The sequence below is a fragment of the Sodiomyces alkalinus genome (assembly GCF_003711515.1).
Source record: "Sodiomyces alkalinus F11 unplaced genomic scaffold SODALscaffold_6, whole genome shotgun sequence".
Taxonomy (NCBI): domain Eukaryota; kingdom Fungi; phylum Ascomycota; class Sordariomycetes; order Glomerellales; family Plectosphaerellaceae; genus Sodiomyces; species Sodiomyces alkalinus.
In genome coordinates, this window is record NW_021167084.1 from 244,889 (window position 1) to 270,103 (window position 25,215).

At 48.9% G+C, this 25,215-nt stretch overlaps 7 protein-coding genes across 7 annotated transcripts in view; 4 read left to right on the forward strand and 3 right to left on the reverse strand.

Moving 5' to 3' along the window:
- The window catches only part of SODALDRAFT_324317 (hypothetical protein), a gene marked incomplete at both ends in the record, with an annotated part of 1,220 nt that extends 1,095 nt beyond the window's left edge, over positions 1 to 125 (forward strand). Inside the window, one exon of the mRNA XM_028609871.1 lies at positions 41 to 125. Within this exon, the coding sequence (XP_028465628.1) occupies positions 41 to 125 (85 nt within the window). The remainder of the gene's footprint in view (positions 1 to 40) is intronic.
- A 466-nt stretch (positions 126 to 591) lies between these two features.
- Positions 592 to 2,812, reverse strand: SODALDRAFT_333574 (FAD-binding domain-containing protein). The gene is made up of 3 exons (XM_028612016.1): positions 2,006 to 2,812; positions 1,408 to 1,903; positions 592 to 1,285 (listed from the first exon to the last, which is right to left on the reverse strand). The coding sequence occupies exons 1-3, from the start codon at positions 2,463 to 2,465 to the stop codon at positions 793 to 795; spliced, it is 1,449 nt and encodes a 482-aa protein (XP_028465629.1). The 5' UTR covers positions 2,466 to 2,812; the 3' UTR covers positions 592 to 792.
- Positions 2,652 to 3,700, reverse strand: SODALDRAFT_360115 (hypothetical protein; the record flags this gene model as incomplete). Its single annotated transcript, XM_028614232.1, has 6 exons — positions 2,652 to 2,725; positions 2,959 to 3,003; positions 3,066 to 3,183; positions 3,264 to 3,357; positions 3,462 to 3,562; positions 3,599 to 3,700. 6 exons carry the CDS (start codon positions 3,698 to 3,700, stop codon positions 2,652 to 2,654), a joined length of 534 nt encoding a protein of 177 aa, XP_028465630.1.
- On the forward strand, positions 3,613 to 6,053 carry SODALDRAFT_333575 (cytochrome P450). The gene is made up of 3 exons (XM_028612017.1): positions 3,613 to 4,274; positions 4,355 to 4,406; positions 4,468 to 6,053. The coding sequence occupies exons 1-3, from the start codon at positions 4,094 to 4,096 to the stop codon at positions 5,903 to 5,905; spliced, it is 1,671 nt and encodes a 556-aa protein (XP_028465631.1). The 5' UTR covers positions 3,613 to 4,093; the 3' UTR covers positions 5,906 to 6,053.
- Positions 6,054 to 6,249: 196 nt separating this feature from the next.
- SODALDRAFT_340183 (plasma membrane iron permease) lies at positions 6,250 to 7,592 on the reverse strand (the record flags this gene model as incomplete). The annotated part of the gene is made up of 4 exons (XM_028612922.1): positions 6,250 to 6,504; positions 6,591 to 6,789; positions 6,879 to 7,467; positions 7,568 to 7,592. The coding sequence occupies 4 exons, from the start codon at positions 7,590 to 7,592 to the stop codon at positions 6,250 to 6,252; spliced, it is 1,068 nt and encodes a 355-aa protein (XP_028465632.1).
- Positions 7,593 to 20,657: 13,065 nt separating this feature from the next.
- SODALDRAFT_340184 (iron transport multicopper oxidase FET3) lies at positions 20,658 to 22,684 on the forward strand (the record flags this gene model as incomplete). The annotated part of the gene is made up of 4 exons (XM_028612923.1): positions 20,658 to 21,014; positions 21,086 to 21,804; positions 21,880 to 22,542; positions 22,621 to 22,684. The coding sequence occupies 4 exons, from the start codon at positions 20,658 to 20,660 to the stop codon at positions 22,682 to 22,684; spliced, it is 1,803 nt and encodes a 600-aa protein (XP_028465633.1).
- A 686-nt stretch (positions 22,685 to 23,370) lies between these two features.
- On the forward strand, positions 23,371 to 25,011 carry SODALDRAFT_278392 (alpha-amylase A type-1/2; the record flags this gene model as incomplete). Its single annotated transcript, XM_028608111.1, has 3 exons — positions 23,371 to 23,650; positions 23,803 to 23,912; positions 23,989 to 25,011. The coding sequence occupies 3 exons, from the start codon at positions 23,371 to 23,373 to the stop codon at positions 25,009 to 25,011; spliced, it is 1,413 nt and encodes a 470-aa protein (XP_028465634.1).
- Positions 25,012 to 25,215: the final 204 nt, after the last annotated feature.

Sequence of the window (25,215 nt, forward strand, 5' to 3'; positions counted from 1 at the left end):
GGTGCACCCGCTGACTTTCCTCAAGCGCTCTCATTGCCAGTGCGTTGACGGTATACTACCGCGTGATGATCATCGAGGGCGCCGACGGCACATGGGCCGGCGCGCAGACCTTCATCTGCATGTGAGTTACGCACCCAGCCAGATGCTTCTTCGTTACGTTTACCCCACTAAGACTGACTCGAATCGCCCCTTCCAGCCAAGCCGAAGTCTACGTCTCCATCTTCGTGGCGTGCATGCCGTCCCTTTCCAGAATGTGGAAGGTGAAGCTCAAGGAGACGAGGGTCTACGGAAGCATAAAGTCACTCATGTCCGCCAGGGGGAGGACGACGGTGAAGAGCACCGCCAAGGAGACGGGGAATAGCGTTTCGATGGTCGGGCTGCAGGGCAGCCACAGCGCGTACCAGGAGATTCGCTATTCCAGCGACACCACGGTGCGGCCCAAGGGGCGGGAGATTTACAAGATGACCACGCTAGAGTTGACTTCGACTAGGAGCTCCAGTCTTCGGGAGGAGAGGGGGGCGGATGCGTATGTCGGCCCGATGAGGGGGGCTGGGAGGATGGATTTCCAGTAGGAGCGCTATACAGGGAGGGGAGGGTTTCATTATTCATGGATGGAAAAGCAATACGATGATGTGTGGCTTGATGGAATTTGATGGTACAAGAAATGGTTCATGTTCTTTGTAAGGAATTTTGCAGAATCTATCTCGGGCTGGGCCCGGAGTATGAGTTGTAACGGACGGAACGGAACATTCCGGCCAGGGGCAGAGACGGCCGGCATGCAAGCCGCCAAAATCAAGCCACCACGCTCGGCAGCTTGAACCCCCCAGGAACGCCCTTTTGAAATACACCTTCGGGATCGTACTTCTTACTCGCCTCCCTCAGCTTCGCGACGCTCTCCTCTCCATACCCAGCAATGGCCGAGTCGACGGCATCGGCGTAGTTGGTAAAGATGTACCGGTGCAGCAACCCCTTTTCACTCGCCAGCTGCCTAAACTCGGCGACGAGGTTGCGGATGTACGCGAAGATGCGGCTGTCGTCTTGCTGCGCGTTCCAGATGGGATTGATCAGGATGATAAGGAGAGGCCCGTCGGAAGGGGGGATGGCCTTGGCGTTGCCGCCGGCTTTCGCCGAGTTCTCCAGCAGCGTCCTCGTCAGGGGGTGCATGCCGAGGGTGAAGATGAACCCGTCGGCGTCTTTCAGGGCCTCGACCGCTTTTTGCCATTTCTCGTGGAATGTTCCCAGCAGCGATGGATCCGGCTTGACGGTGATGGAAGCCCAGTATTGCCTGTTTCTAGTTAGTACCATGCACATACATATACTATATTGCACGCATGCATGCAGCATGGGCGGTGTATTAACGGGGCGGGGGTGGACGGGCGGCGTTCACCGCTGATAACATGAACGTACCGCACTCCGTCAGTAGTAAACTTGGAGAGTTCGTCGCAGAAATCGAGATGCGTGGATTTCCGCATGGACCCCATCTGCTTAATCTGCGGTTCTACCGCCGTAAAACGCTGGAGCGCCGGGGGGTTCTCCAGCCCCTGGGTGTGGTACATGACGACGGTGATGGCCTGGTGGCCGAAGCCGTAGCCGGCACTGCACATGATGTGGGTGTCCTCGTCCGTCTCGTTGTAGGCATAGTCGCACGTCCTCTCGATGAGCTGCGGGAAGGTCTCGGGCATGTAGTAGGTGAGGCCGCCCCAGATGTCGCCGGACTGGAACGTCTTCATCTTGAGGGAGGTGACGATGCCGAAGTTGTTCAGACCGCCCTTGAGCGCATACCAGAGGTCCGGGTTCTCTTCTGCGTTGGCGCGAACGAGGTCGCCGGATGCAAGGACGACTTTGAATTCGGTGACCGAGTCGCATGCGAATCCTCTGCGTTTGGAGAACATGGATAGTCCACCTGGGGCGGGCGGGCGGGCGAGGTTAGAACTTGGCCATACGAATACAATAGTAGATAGCAACTTGAAAACCAAAGGATCAAAACTGTGTGGCTAAAACGTACCTCCCAGAATGAGACCACCCACGCCGATGCGTCCGACACGTCCTCCCGCCACGGTCAAGCCATGTTTTTCCAGCTCGGTGTATGCCGTCGCCCACGTCTCGCCGACACCGAGCTCCACAATGGACTTGTCCCCATTCAAGGTGATGCCCTTGAGACCCCTCGTGTCGACGGTGACACCATTTTGGACGTTGGCACTACTCGCAATCGGGGTATGGCCGGTGCCTCGGATGGCGACTTGACAGCCCCCCGAAAGCAGATGTGGGCGGAGTGCCTTGATCAGGTCCTGTACCTGCTCGGGGGAGCTCGGTTTGGCGATGAATGCCGGCTTGATCTCGTTCTCGAAGGCGCTAAAGTACGAGCCGTTGCTTTTGTCGTACTCTTCGCTGCCGGGCCGTAGGACGCTGTCTCCGAGGACGGTGGTTAGGACACTCGATATCTGGGCGTCGCCGGGTTCTGCCATGTTGAACTCGGACCGGGACAGGATTGACGCTTGACCGGAAGCGTAAATACAGGTAATTACGGTAACTCGATAGCAAGACGAAGAGACTGGATGGGACTAGACGTGATGGCAGGAGAACCGATAGTGAAATCCTCGTCCCTTATTAAACGCCGTGATCTGCACATCTCACACCTATATTTGTCAGAATCAGAACGGTTGGTCCACGAACGGGATAGCGCAGATAACAGTCATCCTCAACAAATAGGCCCGTTGGTCCTCAACTGATAACTATCACCGAACAGTATGAGGGCGTTCAGTAATGCCGCCAACAGGACTAAAGGGATACTGCAGGACAGAAGTACCTATAGCGCTGCACGCTGCAATACTAAGGTAGGGTAAGGTATGTATGCGCTCTACCTCCTGTCTCTTTCTATCCCCTAATTACTGTATATCCCGCCTCTGTATTACCCCTCATTTCTGCCCCTCATCGAGTACACTTGTAATTACCCCTCACTTGTTGGCGTGGGGGTGGGGTTACACGAGGAGGAATCCTTGGCCCCTGAGAAGACAGGACAGACCCTATACTATTTAGTGGTATTGTCAGAACACAAATAAAGGTACGCGAATTGTATGTGTATTCATCTAAGTGAAGTTCGTGGTACTTCACGGGGACGTCTAACTGTAAGGGAAAAGGAGGTGTAATGACTGTGGTTACATCGGCACGAGGTACTCCACTCGTCTGACACAATGTGGTTTGTCACACCTCGATAGGGTGGCTGTAGGCATCTGACAGGTACATACAGGGGGTGTACAACGTACAGCGTGCTGAAGTACACTGCAATGTTGCCCCACCTCGCATTCTCCACCTCTAATAGGGGTCCGGTTATAGTGCAGATACAGCGAAGCGTACAGGCTGCACTTGGTAGGATGCCCCTGAACCAGCTACTAAATACTCCGCACTCGCCTACCAACCACCTCATAGGCTCATACAGTACACCCTTTCCTCCTAGTCCTCACATGCGGACTTCAGCCATCGATTCCCTGTTTGCCACTTGTTTCTGTTCCCAGTCGTTTGAGTTATGCGTGCCCTGCAGATCTGGAGTCCAGACTCCAAAGATCTGTACAGTGTTGTCAGCGTGCGGTCCGATATCCACGAGAGGCGCCGGTGGCCCGTAGGCTGTAGCTTCATGTTGCTTCCTCTTGATGGATCGGCTCGGATCGCCCCGACAACTCTGGCCGACACCACTCCACTCCATCTCTGAACTTGATTCCTACCGCATTGACAGAACACGAGGTCTTACGTCCCAATCAACTCGCACGATGATCGGTCCGGACTCCGGACAGCCGTAGACGGTAGGATCACTACATTTGTGGCTTCTTAGCCGTGTCCTATCTCAGCGTCTTCCCGTTACATCGTACCTCTTCCGAACGCCTCATGCAACCTCCAGCTTCGAAAATGTCTCGTGGGTGTGAGAGATACCCTCCAAGTCCGCTTCAACTCGGACGCCGTTCTCTGGTACGAAGCATGTCGTGATTTACACTGAATTAAATGCCACCCCCTTGCTTCCGGGCCCTGGGTCTTCCCAGTTCCATCTATAACTCGCCTCGATTCATATCTACATGTGCTGTCCAGTGTCCCGGTTTTCATGATGGACGTAGAGTCATCATACGCCGCAACTGTCATCACGCTGGTGGCGCACGATGCTCGCCTCGGGCTACCCCTATTAGCTCTGCTCAGTCTGCTTGGCTGGAGGCTTTACACTTTCACCATCCTACCATGGCTTTATCCCAATGATCCAAAGGAGTATCCATACTGGATTCCAGGCCTTGGTAAGACATCTCAAGCTCTGCCCTTTCATAACGACATGGAGAGCTCCATCTGTGCGCTGCAGTATTAACATGAACCCAAGGCCACCTTAGATCCTTCTTCAAGGACTCCAACAAACTACTCTCGGACGCAAGGTAGGACCGAAACTAAGACTACCGAGTTGTGTCTGGACTAAGATTTATGTGTATGAAACAGACTCTACTTCCACGACAGCAGGGAGCCCTTTGCCCTCACCGTCGCCGGCCAAAAATGGTACGTCCTTCTACGACCCGAGGACGTTACCTCGACATACAAGATGGACGAAAGCTCGCTTTCCTACGACATTTTCGCCGTCGAAGTCATGCGAATGGTGGGCATCACCGAAGAAGGCGTCCGAAAAGCTTTCCAGACCCAGCCTGTCGAGAAATATGGCGCCCAGACCGCAGCCACACCTTATAAGCACTTGGTGAGGCTTTGCAAGGAGTACCAGCTGGTGCAGCTCTCTCCAGGACCCCGACTGGATCGGTTGTTAGGACAAGCAATCGGACAGTTCAACCTCCGTCTGGACCTGCAGTCCATACGCACTTGGGGGGCCGGATGGTATGCCAATTCCACGACCTCTGCCCCGGGCTCCGTCGACGTGTCCCTCTACAATTGGGTCTCCGATGTCTTCATCGATTTTGGTACCAGGGCATACTTCGGCGACCTGCTGCAGGACATTGCGCCTGATATTACCCGGACTTTCATGGCGTTCGACGCACTTTCCTGGCAGGCCATGTACCAGTATCCTTCTTTTCTGTGTGGCGAGATGACCAGAGCGAAAGGGAAACTGCAGAATGCCATGGCCGAGTACTTTGCCTCTCCAAAAGACCAGAGAGAGGATATCTCCTGGTTCATATCGAAGGTGGAGGAGGAGATGGACCGGCTTGACATAGCTGCCTCTGACAGGGCCATCTTTTTCTTCCAGCTATATTGGAGGTATGTCCCCTTTTCGTCCATCTCTCGCCTCTGTAAAGAAAAGAAGAAAAAAAAAATCACACCTTTAACAGTGCCTAGCATCAACGGAAACACGCGAAAAGCCCCCTTCTGGATGCTCTCCCACCTTCTCTTCAACCCAACCCTCCTCGACCTCATCCGAGCCGAGACCGAGCCCGCCATAAGCAAGAACGGCATCGACCTATCCCACCTCCTCAACACCCAGACCTGCCCCCACCTCAACAGCGTCTGGGACGAAACCATCCGCCTCGCCGCCTACGCCGCGTCGGTCCGCTTCCTCGCCCGCGACCTGCAGCTGGGCGGCAAGACGCTCCGCAAGGGCAACCGCCTCATGATGCCACAGCGGCAGCTCCATTTCAGCGAAGAGGCCTTCGGGGCGGACGCCGCGGCGTTCCACCCGGACCGGTTCTTGGAGGACCCGGCGCTGCGGCGGCACCCTTGTCTGCGGCCTTTTGGGGGCGGGGCGTCGATGTGTCCCGGTCGGAATCTGGCGAAGCAGGCGACGCTGGCTTTCGTGGCCATGGCGGTACGGAGATTCGAGATGGTGGTAGAGCCGCCTGGTCAGCCTTTTCCTGAGGCGGCGGAGGGGAAGCCGTCGATTGGGCTGGTTGATGTGCAGGAGGGGTATGATCTCAAGGTGAGGCTCAGGGCGAGGTAGAGACGGGTGGGTGTGTCGGTCATATCAAGTTGCATCCATGTCCCCTGTTTTTGATCTCGAGAGAAGTAAAAGTGCCAATCCAAAGGCCCGGTTGTAAACTCCCAGTGTCCTCTCTCTTTCCTCTGCGTCCAATCCAGACCTCAGTGCCCATAAGGTCTTTAAAAGCAATTTGATGGCAACCTTCTATATCCTCTTCGTTTTACGTAGCTGAGACCCGGTGCGCCGAGAAAGCACCGCCATCTCCAAATCTCTGCTGGGAAAAACGCAAAACCAATGAACACGGCGTCTAACTTTCATGACTGCACCCGGAGCCAACCGTCGTCAAAGCCTTGGGAGGTAGCGACCTACCTCGCGGGGTGGGCCAGCAGGGGCTCGTGATCGCCAGCTTCCACTGACCGCGTGCGCTGTGACGCGGGCGCATCGCTGCGGCGTCGGCCGGCGCGCTTCTCCTTGAAGCCCATGAAGACAAAGCCGGCGGCGACGGCGACCCAGTAGAGGTTGTAGGAGACGACGGAGCCGACGGTGGCGGAGTTTTGCCAGCCGAGGACGGCGTTGAAGATGCCCCAGAAGCCGCCGCCGTCGAGGTAGGGGTTGCAGCACTGATGGATGTTAGGGTCATGAGAGAAGTTCAAAGAACGGGAGAAGGGTGCACAGGGCAAGGGAGATGGTAGAGACCGAGACTTACGTTGACATGCCAGACACTCTTGCGGATATCGTACGAGCCAGGCCCTGAGCCGAGTTCGGCTGCGTCTCCCCCGACGATTTGATTCCACTCGTTCGCTTCCAGGTGCCAGATTCCTCGGGAGAACAGACCGGCAGCGACTAGGTATAGTAGACAGGTGGAGAAGACGAGGAAATAATGGATGGGTGCCACGTTGGAGCCCCTGGATAGGAGAAAAACAAAAGGGAAAACGGGATAAGTCAGTGGAGATCATGTCACGACTTTGAAAACTCGGGGCAAACTTGAACTCACCTGTAGATCAGATATCCCACGAATCCTCCAACGACAAAGCCAGCCAAAGCCGACACGATGATAGACAAGGCCGAGAGACCAAAGCCAGCACCGGCGATGAAGAGGATCCCCTCAAACCCCTCCCTCATGACAGTGATGAAGGGAAGGATGAAGAGCGCGTATTTCTCCCCAAGAAACTTCACCCGGTCAACGAGGCTGCCGGATCGCCCCGGGCCAGCATCGCTGCCGCTCGACTTGATGGCCCTGGCCAACTTGGCGCGCCACTTGTCCTGCAGCTTGCCGACGCGGAGCAGGACGGCGCCCATGACGGTGATGACGAGCGAGGCGACGAGGGAGAAGACGGCTTCCCAGAGGGCCTCGGCGCCGCTGACTTGTTCGGCGGCCAGGCCGTAAACGCCGCCGATGATGGCGGCGCCGAGGAGGACGCAGGTCAGGATGCCGATGGCGGTGCCGAGCCAGACTTGGCGGACCATGGTGGCGTGGAGGCTCGCGTCGACATCTTGGGGGCTCAAGGTCCGCTTGATGATGGCGAGAAGCACGGATACGATGATGCCTGTCTCGAGGGCTTCGCGGAAGCTGATGAAGAAGACTGCGAGGGATTAGTGAACTGAGTGAAGTGTGAGATGGGTGGGGAGTCTTGAGTCGGGGCTGGGAGTCTGGGACTTGGTGAGCAATCGTTGGAGTCTTACTTGGTAGCGAAAAGAGGCCCTCCATTTCTTTGGACCTAGTCTTTTCCTTTGTTTCTCAAATAATGAAGATGAATGTAAAAGAGTCTCGAACGAGACTTTCAGGGAGTCGGAGGAGACAGGCCAGTGAGTCGCCCGTGGTCCTCAGACATGACATATGCAAAGGAAAAGAAAAAGAAAAAGAAAAAGAAAAAGAAATGAAAGTCCCCACAGGTGATAGGTGAGCCGATTCCGGTCAGATCAGATCAGATAAGATTATGATAGTGATTTACTGGGGGCCAAGGCCTCGGGTATTGTCAGATGCTATAGCCACCTTATCGGGGTGTGATAAACCATATAGTGTTAGACGTGTAGAGTACCTCGGTCTTATATATCCACCCTTATTTCCCCTGCTTTTTCCGTATAGTTAGATATTCCCGTGAAGTATTATAAACTTTACTTAGATAAATATATATATAATTCCGTGTACCTTATTTATATTCTGATAGTTATAAGCCCGGCGTTCTAATAAACGAAGCTATTCCGATCGATCCTATAGCTTCTAGGCTATTAAAATTAGCCTTAAGTCTATAGCGGATAGTTTAGTTTTATTAGTAATATCCGCCTGCTTTAGTTTTATTTAATCGTTTTATTATTTCTATCGCACCACCGTTTAAAGCGTTTAGTATAGTTAATTAACCTTTTCGTTTATCCTATTCCACTGCTTTTTATTAGTATAACGATAGCTTCCACGGTAGTAATGCCTATTATAGGCCTTATAACGCTTACCGTACCGAAAGACTAGAGGCCTTGGATTTATCGTATAGGCACACGGACTACGACGTGGTCTATAGGGGATCCAGGGAGAATCCACGCTATGACTAAGGGCTTTAGATATAATAGGGGCGGATACCGGAAAAGACCGGATAGGATCCAAATAACTTAGTACCTATAACAGAGTCTTTACCACCTAAATTAAGGGCATAAGAGACTCTCCGAGATATAACTTAATATAATACATATATAAGATTTCTGCTCTACTAAGTTAATTATTTAAATACCTATTTAACGTACGATAGTTATAAGCCCGGTTTATAACGCCTAAACGATAGATATTAATAAGGCTACCCCTATTCCACTATAAAAAGCAATCACGTTTATATAAGCACTCTTAAATAACTACTATCGACCTAATCAGAGTAATTAAAAGATTAATCAACCTATCTATTAATTAACTAATAAGCAAGTAAAGATATCTTCTAATATATCTAACGCCGAATAGAAGACGGCCGCTACTACTCTTATTAACTAAAGGGATCAGGTAGTATGGGAGCGCGCCGTACACGGTAAATCTGCCTCCTACTAGGATAACTACCTTAATCTAAAGCTAAGCGATAAGGAGGCTAACGCCTATCTCCTCCTTATACCTACACCGCCTAATATTCGTAAATATAAAGCCCTCGTAGTAGACCTTAACGCGGAGGAGGCCACGGCTATTACTATCACGGCTAATCCGTCTTCCACTATTACGCTAAAGGGCGATAAGGCCACGGATACTATAAAAGCCACGGCTATTATAGCCGCTACCACGGCTACCGGTAAGAAGAAAACGGCCGCCCGCTATAAGGCCACGGCTATAGCCGTAATAAAAGAACTAATAACCAGGACGCCCACGTCCATTAACGACCTCTCTAAAAAGGGGCGTACGCGCTACCTATAATATCGCCGTGTATACCGCGAGGAAAAGGCAGACTATAACGCGTAGCAAAAGGAGTTTAACAAGGTAAGCTCCTATATCGAAAGGACCGTCTATACCACGTTATGTAGCCTCCTCGCCTAGCTATAGGATAATACCGTAAATAATCCACGGGCTTAGATTACTCTTCTGCACGCGCACGCAGGACCGACCCCTATAGACCTCCGTAAGGAAGCCTTAGTCCTGTATCGATAATACACCACGCCTATAAAGGCTATACCTAAGGATATAGACGGCTAGGTTATAAGCTAGAAAATAGTAATAATATACTATAAATACGTAGGCGTTTTAAAGCTATTAAGCGCGGACCGTTAGGCAGAAGACGCGTTAAAAGCCGTTAGACCTATCGCCCAGGAATAAAGTAATGACTACTTAGTAAAAAACTACGATAAGATTACGGAAAACGAGCTAATAATTAACGACTTCGTAAAGGCTCTACGGGCGGTTCTTAGTAATATAAAGAGCCTATAATCCACCGCTATAAAGCCTAGAGTTAGGAGAGGCACCTTTAATACCCTTAGGAACCTCCCCGATACTAAGGATACTACTATTACTAATAATAAAGATAATAAAAAGCGTCCTCGTAACGATGTATCCTTAAAGGCTATCCCTCCCGTAACGAGGAGGCCTTATAAGATATATAAGAACCCCTATACTACCGCCGCCTATTAGTACGTAAGGCCGGATATACGCTTTTATACCTGGCGTGGCCGTGAAGATATTATAAAGGTCACGGAAAAGAAGATACGCAATTATAGTTTTAAAAGCCGCGTGGACACCGCGATATAAAAAAGGCGGGAAGCCTTAAGGGCTATCACCGCTAATAAGATAGAGAAAGTCTAGGAAGATTAACTCTATAATACTACGCCTACTATAATAGTTTATAAAGACCTGTCCGTTACCGCGACGGAGAGACTAGGCGCCTACCTAACCTAGGGGGTAACGCGCCGTTATCGTATAATAACACTATTAAGATTATAATAAGAATAGGGGGTATCCCTCTTTATTAACTAAGCCAGAGCGCTATTATACTACGCGATCCTAGACTCAAGATCGTTAATCTATATCTTTAATAATTAAGGCCGTTTTACGGCCGTTAGACCACCCACAGATACTTTATCTTTATCCCTTTAGGTAGGTACTTATAAGGCTTCTATCCTCGGATACGGAGACGTTAAGCTATGTATATAATCCCTATCGGGTATAAAAAGGCTATTACGCCTCCGTGATATCGTATACTATAAGGAATTTGTTACTAATATCGTCTCGGAACGCTAGCTACGCCTATAAGGTTACCGCTAGGATACCGTAAACGATACTATTATTAGCTCCGCCGATAACCGGCCTATCTATAAGCTATTAGATATCCACGGCTAGTATATAATTAAGCGCGCGGAAGCTATGGCCGCTACCGCGTTCGCGGTCTCGGTAAGGCACCCCCGCGATAACCCGTATAGAAAATCATAATAACCGCGGCAACCGTAGAAGACCACGGCATAATAATAGCACGAACGCCTCGGCCACTACGACACCGATACTCTAGCAAAGATCGTTAACGCTACTTAGGGGGTAAAGATAAAGGGACCTTATATAACGGACTATAACGCGTATAGGTAATCGTAAGTACCTACGTAGATCCGGCGGATACTATCCTTTTACCCGTTAAAGCCCGGAAAGGCCCTAGCCGTTAATTTTCACGATCTAAAAAAGTCGGAATCGCTAGGCGGACTATATAAGTCCATTATACTTATCACAGACGTATACACAGATTATATATAGGATTACTACCTACAGAAAAAAAGACTAAGGCTTTATCCTATACGCTCTAAAAGACGTTTTTGCCCTGCTTAAGACCTAATTCGATATCAGGCCACGCGTTCTACGGGCCGATTCTAAGATATTTTAGTACCCAGAAATCGCTGCTTTCCTCGCTACTAAGGGGGTAGAAGGTTAGCCGTCGGCATTATATTTATAGGATCAGAACGGCGTTATAGAACGGATTAAAGGTATCGTTGAAAGGAGGGCGAGGGCTATAAGGATTAGGGCTAATCTGCCCACGTCTATCTAGCCTAAGATCCTTAAGACTACTATATATCTGTATAACAGGACGCCACGATATATTAACGACTAGCGAACGCTATATAAAGGCCTACGCGGCCGTTAACCTAACCTTACGCACCTACGAGTATACGGCTATAAAGCCTTTATAAAAACGCGTGATACCTAAGCTAAAAAGAACCGTCTATAAAGGCTAGAACCGAAGGCATAGATCGGTTATTATATCGGATACTAATCCTCGAACAGCTTCCGTATTTAGCTACTATACCTAACGGATATTATCACTATAAGAGACGTGGTCTTTAATAAAGATAAGATATTTAACGGTAGGATTAAAACACTATAAGCTATAGCTTCCGCTAAGGAAATCGGGGAACGCCTATAATCTATCCGTATTACCTAATCTAATAAGACTGCGAATAGGCTGCTATTAAGGGGTATAGCCGTAGACGTATTAGATCTCGAGTCGGAAAACTCTAACGCTATTACTACGGGTAAAAGCGACACCACCGCTATTAGTACGGATAAAGGCGAGGCCGTCGCTATTACTATAAGAGAGACCACTACTATTACTATAGACAAGGTTCTAAATCTATAGCCTAACCTAGGCTATAGATTTAGAACCTCGTAACTTAGATTACACCGCTATTACTACGGGTACCGCTATTATTATGGACACTGCTATTATTATAGAAAAAGATAACGCTACCACTATTATTACGGATAAAGGCAAGGCCGTCGCTATTACTATAAAAGAGGCCACCGCTATTACTATAGGCACCGCTATTACTACGGGCACCGCTATTATTATGGAAGAGAATACCGCTATTACTACGGATACTCCACGGTTTACTACTACGAGGTTTAAACCGTTTCCTACGCCTTTAATATCCCCGGAAGATCCTGCGCGCGCGTTCCTTATAGCGTTAGTGGTGGTTAGGGGCGTTAAGGTAGAAGGAGACAATAACCACTAACAGGCAGCCGCGGATACCCCTAGGGGGTGCCCGTCGGCCGTACGCCTATTACCCGCGCGCCTATCCATTATAAGCATCTATAAGACCGAGAAGGTATAGAACAATAACGCCTAGAAGGCGTTCTTTAATGCTAAAAGGACTTATAACCCCATACGCGCGAGGAAGTAAGCTATTAACGACGGCGACGTCGGTGCTATAGATTCCACTCCCTCTAATACCTCCTAGCCTTTATCGTATATAACCCGCGAGGATCTCCCGTCTCCACTAAATCACCACCGCGATATACACCTCCACCCGTTACGGGAGCGGTAGTTACAGGCTAAGGGGGAATACCTTAAGGGGCACCGATAGATAGGCTACTAGTAGGAGGTAAATAGTAATCAGGCTAATAAGCAATAAGTCCTCGCCTATAGATAGGTATATACCTATAAATTTAATAAGGAGGGCACCCTCCTTAAGTGTAAGGCACGCCTTATAGTATAAGGGGATTAATAAAAACGGTCAGAGACTAAAGATAACTACGCCGCCACGCTAGCCTTACGGTCCTTCCGTATACTAATAGCGATCGCCGCACGATTTAACCTAGAAATAAGGTAGTTCGATGCCGTTAACGCGTTCGTTAATGCTAGCCTTAAAAGAAAGGTGTTTATAAAGATACTATAAGGCTATAAAGTGCTACGTAAGGTACTACTACTACGGAAAGCCCTTTTTGGATTAAGGGTATCGCTACTGCTATAGTAAGAGGAATTTAGCGGCACGCTATAGAGGATAGGCTTTATAGCCGTCCCTAACGACCCCTATATTATAATCCGCGACGGTTTAATCCTATTCTTCTACGTTAACGATATCGGACTTATCTACTATAAAGATCGTAAGATAGACGCCGATAACCTCGAGACTACCCTTAAACGGAGCTATAGGTTATCGGGAGACAAGGAAATCCGCTAGTTCCTAGGAATTAAGGTCCTAAGAAATAAAGCCACCCGTAGGCTATAGCTATTATAATCCTCCTGGGTAGAGAAGATCGCGGTTAAATACTACGTAGATATCCTCTACCAAAAACCACTAAAGGTCCTATTATTAACGATAAAACCACTAATACTACGCGATAGCACGCGCGCGACGATTCCCGAGGTCTATTAGTATCAGGGAATAATCGGTTCTATCCTATACGCCGCTATGATAATAAGACCCGATATCGCGTTCGCCTATTCGAAGCTTTCCTAATATAACGTTAACCCCTCCTCTAACCATCTTAAGAGGGCTTAATAAGTGCTGCTATTCTTATACCATACAAGGCATTACTGCCTAGAATTCGGCGGGGATAGACTCTTCCTAATAATAAGCGACGTGTCCTTTAGAGATAACCCAGACCGTAAGAGTTTATAAGGATATATGATAAAGCTCTTCGGGGGAACCGTTAACCAGAAGGCGGGCAAGCAACTAACGGTAACGACGTCGTTAACAGAGTCGGAACTGCTCGCTCTTACCGAAACAGCTAAGGAGACGCTATTCGTTAGCCGGATATTAAGGGATTTAGAGCTTCGGTTAGACTAACAGTAATTATAGCTACACTACGATAATCAGCAGACTATTAACCTCGTTAATAAGAAAGCATAACACCTATGGACAAGGCTACGACACGTCGATATACATAACCAGTAAGCGCGCTAGTTAGTATAACAAGGTCTCTTTAAGGTTACGTACGTTAACATAAAGGAGATAATCGCGGACGGATTAACGAAGGCATTACCAGAGGCGGGGATTAAAAGACTATAGTAATAGCTTGATTTAACTAATCAAAAGGATCGTATTAAGTGGTCTAAACGACTATATAAAAAGATTAAACGCGCTAAAGCCACGGCTATAGCGACCACGAAGGCCCCTGAAGGCGCGGCAGATCCGATAGATATAGATCCAATTAAGCAGATCCGGCTAATCAGGATTAAGGAACTAACTAAGATAGAATTAAATTAAACGGTTAAATAGGGCGGATTTAGATCCCTTTTACGAGGGCGTTTTCCCTTAACTATTGATTTTACGATAAAAAAATTAAGAGCGTTTAGTTTAAACCGAAGCCTCTAATTAGTTAGTTAACCTAAGAAGACCCACCTTAACTAAGGGGGTATATCGTATAGGTACACGGACCATAACGTGGTCTATAGGGGATCCAGGGGGGATCCACGCCATAACTAAGGGCTTCGGATATAACAGGGGCGGATACCGGAAAAGACCGGATAGGATCCAAATGACTTAGTACCCATAACAGAGTCTTTACTACCCAAATTAAGGGCATAAGAGACTCTCCGAGATGTAACTTAACATAACACACACACGAGATTTCTGCTCTACTAAGTTAATCATTTAAGTGCCTATTTAACGTGCGACAGGATTAAAGCCGTGATAACTATCGCGAACTCCTACCATATCGCCGACCTTATTAATCCCGACCTTAAAGAAGCTAAACGGCCTAAGCGCTGTATTAGAACCAATCTACCATAACCTCCTACTAATATAGAAGAACGTAATACGTCTAATTAGGATATACTGTTTAAGATCTAGTAGGTAGAAGAGGATCGGTATAAGGCTAAAAAAAGGGGGATTTAAGTACTTTACGACTATATCGCGAAGACGGTTAGCCCTGCTTTAAAGGATTAGTACGCCGGCTAAATAGAAGTAAGGGATATATTAAAGGCCCTTAAGACGCACCTTAAGCCGATAAACGCCGCCTAGAAGTCACTGGTTAAGAGATACTAGGACGAATACCTCTAAAACGTTAGGCGTATACCCTATAAGCGCTAGCTAGAAGACTGTATAAAGCTATGCCGCGACGCTAAGACGTATAAGGTTCGAGAATACGATACTAAGAAATAATAGATAAACGGCTTTTTTAACGCTATCGGCAGCGTAGTACTAGAGTAGTTAAAAGGACGCTTTATATAGCTTATCTGGTTAGAAGAGGAAGACCTATTATTGATTTAATCTATTATAGAGGAATATACGATATAGCTTTATTAGCGCTACCCGTACCGACTCGATAAGAAGCCTACTATAGTATCCTTTTATATAGTAACCTTTCTAGGTAAGGATAAAGAAGGTAAGGATTAGCGGGTATAATCGGGATAGCAGAATAACTAGTAGTCCTCTCCTCTATTGCAGAAGAGGAAGTGGTCATACGACTACTATAATAAGAAGAGAAGTAAATATAACTATAAGCCTCTATGGAAGTGCCTAAACGTAAACGAGGCACATAGGAAGAAGGGATATACACCTTTAAAAGAGATCTTAGAACGCGTCGACCGTATTATTAAGACCTAGGATAATAATCGTTAAAAGAGATTCCGGGAGAATATCGAAAAGGACGCTAAAAGCCTAAAAACGGGTGCTAAAAAGGACCCTTAGAAGTTATAGCCGAAAGAATCGTTGACGGAGGTATTTAATTTTGTCGATAACTAGGACGAGGATTCCGATAAGGATTCCTATATGATATATTCCCTCCTATAGATAAATAACGTAACGGTTAGCAGTAACCTCTTTAATTAGCTGCTAATCGACTCCGGCACCTTAAGGTATATTACTGTCTAACGATACCTGCTATAGGGCTTCGAACCTGCTATAGAAGAGTATTGTTTTTAAACGGGTAGTAGAGAGACTAAGCCAGTTAAGGGTTATAGCAGGATATAATTAGAAGTAGACGACGAATATAGTAATCCCTTCGTTTTAGTGCTAAATCGCGTTGCTTTTATATAAGACTGCCTAATAACCTTAATCGCGACTCGAAGATTAAAGGAATAGGGTATTATTTTTGATTCCAGCCTCGAAGTGCTAAAAGTGGCCTCTAAAAAGGGCTTATTAGCCCTACCTCTTAATAACGTTAACGATTAATACGCTCTTATTCTAACGGATCGTTAATAGCACCTACTAAGTAGCTTCTTTAATAGCTCTATAACGCCTACTATAAGCGTGGCTAACGCTCGTTTATAGCACGAAAGACTAGGGTACGCCGGCGCTACTACCCTCGATAAAATAGGAGATACCTTTATTAGAGGTATTATTAAAGGACGTTAAAAAGGCCCTTTTATAGTGGATTATAAGGCGTATACCCTTAGTAAGGCGAAGAAGGTTATTTCTAGAAGGTTACCTAACCACTAAACGATAAGGCCGTGGTATAGGGTAGAGGTTAACCTCTTTAGCCTTAACGAGGCCTATAATGGTATAAAGGTCGTGATGCTTTTATACAATCCCTGTACTCGTTAAGCTATTATACAGTTCCTGCGTGACTATAAATTAGCCTTACCTATATTAGTGAATTTTAAGTTCTTCCTTTAAAGGCAGTACCACTATATAATTATAGTAATCTGCCTAGATAGAGAAAGATCCCTTTAGAAAGGCTTCGATAAATAGGCCGATAAGAGAGGGATTTTGCTAAAGAGGTTATCGCTATATATAGCCGCGTAGAATCCGAAGGCAGAACGCCACGGCGGCGTTATTTTTACTATCACGAGGACTCTTATAACGGCCTCAGGCACTTAATAGGATATATAGCTAGAACTAGTGGCTACTATAGTATATCTATATAACCTTATCCCTCGGAAGGACCTCTAGTAAAAAACCCCTTAAGGGCAGATAGAGGATTAGATTAATAAATAAGGCCTAAAGAAGATCCTGACGATACCTATCGTTAGCTACCTAAAAAGGTATAGGTGCAGGGTATATCCACTAACCGCCGACTATTAATAGGGACGTAACCTTAACGCTAAGCTCGCGGAAAGAGTATATATCGGCTATTTAATCGGCTATAAGAGCACTAATATATATCGGATTTAGGTACTAAAATTAGGGAGGATCCTGCGGATAAGAGACGTTACCTTTAACGAAAAATAGCTATATAAAGATTATAACCACGAACCTAAGGTGTTAATTAAGGTTTTCGAGTAGCTTAATCTGCCTATAGATTATTAACTCCACGATCCTTTAGGTATTACTACTAACGTAGTCGATTTACACCCTTAAATGCTACTAGAGCAGAATACCACGAGGGAGGCTATAGCGGAGGCGGCCACTACTATTACCGGTGCTTCTAGGGGGGTGGATAGAGGTATAGGTTTAATAATCACTATAGAATCTGCCGAAGAATAATAATGGCAGGAAGATTAACCTGCTAATCAGGAGGCACATAGAATAAGGCAAACAAGCCCTATAACGCCTTCTACGCCTCCGGCGGCACCTGCTTAAATAACGCCTTCTATAATTACACCTATAATTATACCTCTAATAGCACCTATTTTCCCATTTCTAATAACTATAAACGGCCCTCCTATACCACTAACTAGAACTACGGATCTACCGCCTATTTTTAAACGGCCTAACGATACCAAAGATCAATCTAACGATACGGTCGTAACCGGCGATACCGTCGTAATAGGATTATTATCCCCTAACTAATCCATTCTTAAAGAGGAATCAACTAATACTACTACCGCTATTAATCCGATATCTACGGCTCCTGCTACGGCAGAGTTACCTACTATAGCTAAGTCTTTATAATCCTCTTCTTTTATTACCACGGCTAACTAACCTGCTTCTAATAGCAGAAGAAGCCGCCCTCCCGTTATTCTAACAGCCGCTACTAACAGGCCTACGCGTAGCAGGCGTCTAACCGACTATTATATCCCTCCTTCCTTTTATACCTTCTATAATCAGATTAAGATACCGCTGCTCCGCCGCGATATACCTAAGGAACCTCTAAACTAGTCTTAAATACTAAAGAGTCCTTATAAATTAGAATAGATTAAGGCCGCCTTATAGGAGGTCGACACGCTTAGGTTAATAGGCACCTTTAAATAATAGGAATAGTCCTACTAATAGGGGCACGGCTTAGGACTACCTAAATTAGTTCTAAGGCCACTAGACCTTAAATAGGTTTTTAAGTATAAGGTCGATTCTACTAGTTACGTTAATAAGTTTAAGGTACGCCTATACATTTAAGGGGATTAATAACCTAATAACCACCTTAACGCCTACGCCTCCACCCTCGCTAGAAGGACCTTGAAGTCGCTGATAGGTATTATAGCCTACTTTAATCTTAAGACTTAGTAACTTAACGCCGTTAACGTATTCACTAATACCCTACTTAATGAAGAGATTTATATTAAGGACCCTCCTAGTTAGTAGTTGCTCTAGTCGGCTACAGGCCTTAAAGCCCACGAATAGCTTAAGGACCTTTTAAAGTAACGCCCTCCTATATACAAAGAGGGATTTAACGGCTACGTTAAGCGTTATATAGCCTTCGCCGTTCCCTAAAGCTATAGCACTAATAGCTCTTTTCCGTACTAGGTAAGTGCGGTTTAAAGTAATTAACCGAAGACGATTACGTCTTTAAGAACAAGGTTCTAATTACTTTCTTTTACGTTAACGATATTATCCTAATCTACTATAAGGAATATTAATCTGCTACTAATAATCTAGTATAGCAGATATAGAAGAGCTTCTAAATCAGGGATCTAGGACTAATTAAGTGGTTCCTTAGAATCCGTGTAGGACGCGATCGTTAATAACGTAAGCTATAGTTATCGCTTAATAACTATATCACCGATAAAATAAAGGCATTATAGGTGGATTATAGAGGTCGTAGGGTTAAAAGCCCTTTTCCTTATCCTAATATTCTAGAACCTACTAACTAATAAGCCTCCGAGGAATTAATCTATCTATATCTTCGGAAGGTCGGTTCTATTAATTACACCGCCTATTAGACCCGGCCTAACGTCTTTAAAGCCGCTTCGAGGCATACCGAATTCAGCACTAATCCTTTAAAATAGTATCACGAAGCTACCGATAAGTGCCTAAAGTATCTTAGCTCGATAAAGACCCTATATATTTACTTCGGACCACGTAAAGACCACTAAAAGCCTATACTCTTCTATACTTCCGACACCGCCTTCATAGACAACCATAAGACTAGGTATAGCTCGTAAGGGTATACGACCCTGCTATTCGTGGGTCCTATAGACTAGAAGGTAAATAAGTAAATAAGCGTCGTGACCTCTTATACTAAAGCCGAGCTTATAGCACTTTTTACTATTACTAGGCAGTATATCGCGATAAGGCGTTTAATAAAGGACCTAATATTAACCTTTAAGGAGGAACCACTTATAGTATACTACGATAATTAATAAACTAAGTAGCTACTAGAATCCCCTAGGCTATAGGTTACCTCGAAATTAAAGTATCTTAATATCCACGCCCTTTAGATCCGATAAACCGTTTAAAAAGGGACTATCTCGATTAATTAGATTGTTACCTATAATATAGTTAGCGATAGCCTTATAAAAGTACTGCTCCCGTAGAAACACAGGGCGTTTATATATCTGTTAGGGATAGAGGTCCTAAGCCACGGGGCTTAAGGTAATTTATAAGAGGCGCGGTGCCGAGTTTATAATGTATAGTCTAGATTAACCGTGGTTTTAGTGCCCTTTAGATTATTATTTAGGCACCCGTTTTTAACGTGGTTTTAAGGTTAATTTAACCACCTGTTTTTATACGTTTTTAATGGTTTTAGGCATAAAAGGAGCGCGCTTTTTAATAAGCCGTTCTTTAACCGTTAGATTAATATCTAGGCCACTATTTTACCCTAGATTTACAGCTTCAAATTAAGCAGAATAGTCAGGATCAATCCTATAGTTCTGGGGGGGTGTGTTAGATACTATAGCCACCATATCGGGGTGTGACAAACTATATAGTATTAGACGTGTGGAGTACCTTAGTCCTATATATCCACCCTTATTTCCCCTGCTTTTTCCGTATAGTTAGACATTCCTATAAAGTATCATAGACTTCACTTAGATGAATACACACATAATTCCGCGTACCTTATTTGTGTTCTGACACAGGTATTACCGTTGATGACCCCTTAACCTCCTTAATGTCAGAACACAAATATAGGTACTCGGAATTATGTGTGTATTCGCTTACAGAGGGGAAAGGTTCCTCCGTGGGAAGTATCTGTGACTATTTATCCTAGGGAAATAGGGCTTGTCAGGGTTACAGGTACAAGCCGATTAAGTAGCCGAACTGACCCGGAATTAAACCAAAGTCACGCCCCGATATCGACCTTCCTCCATCTGACACTTAACCTCCTTAACCTCCTTAACCTCCCCCTGTTGCTCCAGTATTTTCGTCGATTACTTTCACTTTCAACATTCACTTTCGCCTCGTGACCGCGAAATCCCCGGGGACACTTCAAACCATGCGATGCTGATGGCCTGCCGGGCTTCTGCTCTCAACTGTGCTCCCAACCCTCCCTCTTCTTCACCGAGACCTAGCTACGATGACCGCCGGCTTCCTGGTGAGCCTGACGGCGGCGCTGCTCTCATTGTCCCTGTCCCCGTCTCCCGTATGGGCAGCGACTCTAACGCAGGATTTCACCGTGGCATGGGTGACCGCGAATCCCGACGGCGCATTCCAGCGTCCCACCATCGGCATCAACGGAAAGTGGCCGCCACCTCTCATCCGGGCGACAGTGGGCGACAGGCTCATCCTCAACGTGCACAATAACCTGGGAAACGCGAGCACGAGCGTCCATTTTCACGGCCTCTTCCAGAACGGAACGAACTACATGGATGGCGCCGTGGGTGTCACGCAGTGCGCTATACCGCCGGGGTCATCTCTCACGTACGATATCAAGGTAAGGCAACCAAGGAGAGAACAATCTCACTAGATTCCATGTGTCCCCCTTCTCCTTCTCACTCCAAGCAGTTCGAACAACCAGGAACCTACTGGTACCACGCCCACAACGACGGGCAATACCCGGAAGGCTTCCGGGCCCCCGTGGTCGTCCACGACCCGCAAGGTCCCCACGAGGGGAAATACGACGACGAACTGATCATCTCCCTGTCGGACTGGTACCACCGGCCCGTGCAATCCCTCCTCCAAGAGTTCATCAGCGTCGAGAACCCGACGGGCGCCGAACCGGTCCCGCAAGCCGCGCTGCTGAACGACACGCAGGACCTGCAGGTCCGGGTCGACGCCGGCAAGACGTACCTGGTCCGTCTGGTCAACGTCGGGGCCTTCGCGGCGCATTACTTCTGGGTAGAGGGCCACGAGATGCGCGTGGTCGAGGTGGATGGCGTGTGGACCCAGGAGGCGGCACCGGCGCAGAGGCTGTATATCGCGCCGGCGCAGCGGTATAGTGTGCTCTTGACGACGCGGGAGCGCGGGGACGAGAACTTTGCCATGGTTAGTGCGATGGATGAGGAGTTGTTTGATGTGATTCCCGAGGGGCAGAACTCCAATGTTACGGGTTGGTTGGTGTATGATGATGCGAAGCCGTTGCCGCGGCCCAAGACGGTGGATCGGCTGGATGCTTTCGATGATTTTGATCTGGTGCCCGTTGATGGACTGGGGCTTTTGGGGGAGCCTGATTATTCCATCACGCTGGATGCCAAGATGGGCAACCTGGGTGATGGTGCCAATTAGTATGTTCCCCTCCCCTCCCTTTGCCCCCTTTTTTTCTCTCCTTTTCAGGGGGGACTAACTCGGGCCCTCTCAAGCGCCTTCTTCAACGACATGACCTACGTCGCCCCCAAAGTCCCCTCCCTCTACTCCGCCCTGACAGTCGGCCCAGACCACGCCGCCAACCCGCGCGTCTACGGCACCAACACCATCCCCCACGTCCTCTCCCACAACGCCGTGATCCAGATCGTCCTCAACAACGGCGACGACGGCGACCACCCGTTCCACCTGCACGGGCACAACTTCCAGGTCATCCACCGCTCCCCGCCCGACGCCGGCGTCTTCATCGAGGACGAAGGGATATCGTTCCCCCCGGTCCCCATGCGCCGCGACACCGTCGTCGTCCAAGGCAACGGGAACATGGTCCTGCGGTTCCGCGCCGACAATCCCGGCGTGTGGCTCTTCCATTGCCACATTGAGTGGCACATGGAACAGGGGCTCGTTGCCACGTTCGTCGAGGCGCCGGCGGAACTGCGGCGGAAACTAAAAGACGGCGGGATCCCGGAGGACCATCTCGCGGCTTGCAGGGCGGCGGGGGTCCCGGCTGAGGGGAATGCGGCCGGGAATACGCGCGACGTGCTGGACCTCTCGGGAGAGAATAGGGCGGTGCCGCCGCTGCCGGAAGGGTTTACGGCGAAGGGGTACATTGCTATGGCTGGGAGTTGCGTGTCTGCGTTGTTGGGCTTGGCGTCGATTGCGTGGTGAGCTGGCTTTCGTCTTTCTTCCTCTTTTTTTTTTCTCCCCTTCCTTTTCGATGCTTTGCTAATTTATTTCTTCAGGTATGGCACCATGGATATGGAGAAAAAGGGCGCAGGTGGTGAGAGTCCAGTCGCAGAAGACTGATGAAGAGGCCGAGGCAGTAATTCCTGCACCCTCTGCTCCATTTATCCATTCGAGATGGCCCGAATAGAGATGCACCTGCAGAAGAAGGCCAAGAAATGATCGATGACAACGGGCCGAGATTCGACATGATGCGCGGAGCTTCCGCTTCTGCCCAGGGATCTGAGGTCCGGTCCTCACGAGTCACCACGGACTTGTACCGGACTCGGCAGCGTTGGGGTTCTTTTGGCGACAGTCTCTGGGTAAGGCAAAGTACGGGCACGGGTAAGGACGTAAGGTAACCCCCAGCGGTCCAAGACCCCAATGCGGCATATGCGCCCGGCGCCTCTGCCATCATACGGAGCACAGAGATCGGCCCGTCCTCGGTAGTCAAGAAGCGCCCAGGGAAACGCCACATGCACGGAGGCGGTGCAGGTATGACCGTATGAGACCGGATTTCGGCCTTTTCATGTATCTACTTTGTACAGTTGATCACGGTTCAGACCTTGGGCGCAAGACATCACTGAGGGCACGGGGTGTAGGCGTCTGGTGGCTTGGAACCATCAACCATCACATGATTCTTCGACGCCATGCAAAACTATATAAGTGCCGCCGTCCCTTTATAAGAGACCTTGATGCGCTGAAAACCTAGGCACCGTGCCCCCCGAGCTTTCGTTTACACTCTTGCATGTCTTCACATCTCGCGCACCATGATAGGATCCAACACCGCCCAACTCTTCGCGGCCCTCCTATGGCTCGCCTCGGTGGCCCTGGCCGCCGACGCAGAAGCCTGGAAGTCGCGCACTATTTATTTCGTGCTCACGGACCGCATCGCCCGGCACAGCAAGGAGACATGTTCGGGAAGTCACAGGCATCCGTGTCAGCACCTCGACAGTTATTGTGGTGGCACCTTTGCCGGCCTCGAGTCGCAACTGGATTACATCCAGGGCATGGGTTTCGATGCCATCTGGATTACGCCGGTCGTTGCTAGTACGTTTGCGTTCTCCTTTCCTTTCTTTTTTTTCAATTTTTTTTTCAATTTTTCAATTTTTTTTTTTCATTTTTCTCTCAACCCCTAGTTCACTATTCTGCGCCAAATCTGCGGCTTCTCTCGTCTGTCCTATGATCTGACATGACCCTAGACACCCCTGGTGGCTATCACGGCTATTGGGCCTCGGATCTCCTGTCCATCAATGAACACTATGGGACTCCCGAAGATCTGAAGAGCCTTGTGAATGCCGCCCACGACAGAGTAAGCTTTCTTCCCCAGTGACCGTCCCACAGAGACAAAAAGACCCCGCAAGACTGACGACAGACCAAACCGCCAGGACATGTTCGTCATGGTCGACGTCGTGGCCAACCACATGGGCTACGGCAACGTGGCCGAGTTCAGACCCGCCCCCTTCAACCGACCGAGCTCCTACCACAACGACTGCGAAATCGACTACAACAACCAAAGCAGCGTCGAGCAATGCTGGATCTACGGCCTCCCGGACCTCAAGACCACCGACCCCACCGTCCGCGCCGCGCTCTACGACTGGGTCTCCTGGCTGGTGCAGGAGTACAGCTTCGACGGCCTCCGCATCGACACGGTCAAGCACGTCGAGAAGGACTTCTGGCCCGGCTTCGCGCGCGCCGCGGGGGTCTTCACCATGGGCGAGGTCTGGGACGGCAACCCGGACTACCTGGCCCCCTACGCCGGGCTCATGGACGGCCTGCTCGACTACGCCATCTACTGGCCCATGAACCGCTTCTACCAGCAGCAGGCCCGCTCGTCGCGCGAGCTGGCCGACATGCACGACCGCGTCGGCCGCACGTTCCCCGACCCGGCCGCCCTGGGGACGTTCCTCGACAACCACGACAACACGCGGTGGTTGAACGAGAAGAACGACGTGTCGCTGCTCCAGAACGCGCTCGCCTACGTCATCTTGTCGCGCGGCATCCCGATCGTGTATTACGGCACGGAGCAGGGGTTCCACGGGGGCAGGGACCCGGCGAACCGCGAGGATCTCTGGCGGAGCGGGTATGATCGGAACGCGGTCCTGTACCGGGCCATTGCGCGTCTCACGTCGGCGAAGAAGCGCGCGGGCGGGTTGGCGGACGATGACCAGGTCTCCCTCGTGGTGGCTGACGGGGTGTACGCCTGGAGCCGGGCGGGCGGCAGGTTGATCGTGGTTACGACCAATTTCGGGTGGGGGTATGACGGTCGGCAGTGCGTCGAGACGGGGGTGGCGGGGAGGACGTGGCAGGATGTCTTCTTTACCGAGTGGACATACACTGCGAATGACGACGGCAGAGTCTGCGTGAGGATTATCAACGGCGATCCTGTGGTTTTGCTCCCTGTGTCGTGAGACGGAGCGGACGGTTACGACTTTTCGGAGTAGGTTCCCGGACGGGAGTCGGGGTCGGGAGTCGGACGTCGGGAGAGCTTTACCGAGAGTCGGTCTTCGGTCTTGGCCTGGGTCAAGACTCAAAACGGCACGGGCATTTGAATTTCAGTGATTATTTCAGTCTGTTATTCCACGTAGTTTTGGCAGATCACCTACCTACAATGC

Bases quoted from the DNA above. Each gene is read 5' to 3' on its own strand.
- SODALDRAFT_333575 (XM_028612017.1), top strand. From the start codon at position 4,094: ATGGACGTAGAGTCATCATACGCCGCAACTGTCATCACGCTGGTGGCG. The intron at 4,275-4,354 runs GTAAGACATCTC...CATGAACCCAAG, and splicing joins ATACTGGATTCCAGGCCTTG to GCCACCTTAGATCCTTCTTC. The intron at 4,407-4,467 runs GTAGGACCGAAA...TGTATGAAACAG, and splicing joins AAACTACTCTCGGACGCAAG to ACTCTACTTCCACGACAGCA.
- SODALDRAFT_333574 (XM_028612016.1), bottom strand. From the start codon at position 2,465: ATGGCAGAACCCGGCGACGCCCAGATATCGAGTGTCCTAACCACCGTC. The intron at 1,904-2,005 runs GTACGTTTTAGC...CGCCCGCCCCAG, and splicing joins GGGTGGTCTCATTCTGGGAG to GTGGACTATCCATGTTCTCC. The intron at 1,286-1,407 runs GTACGTTCATGT...AACTAGAAACAG, and splicing joins TTTACTACTGACGGAGTGCG to GCAATACTGGGCTTCCATCA.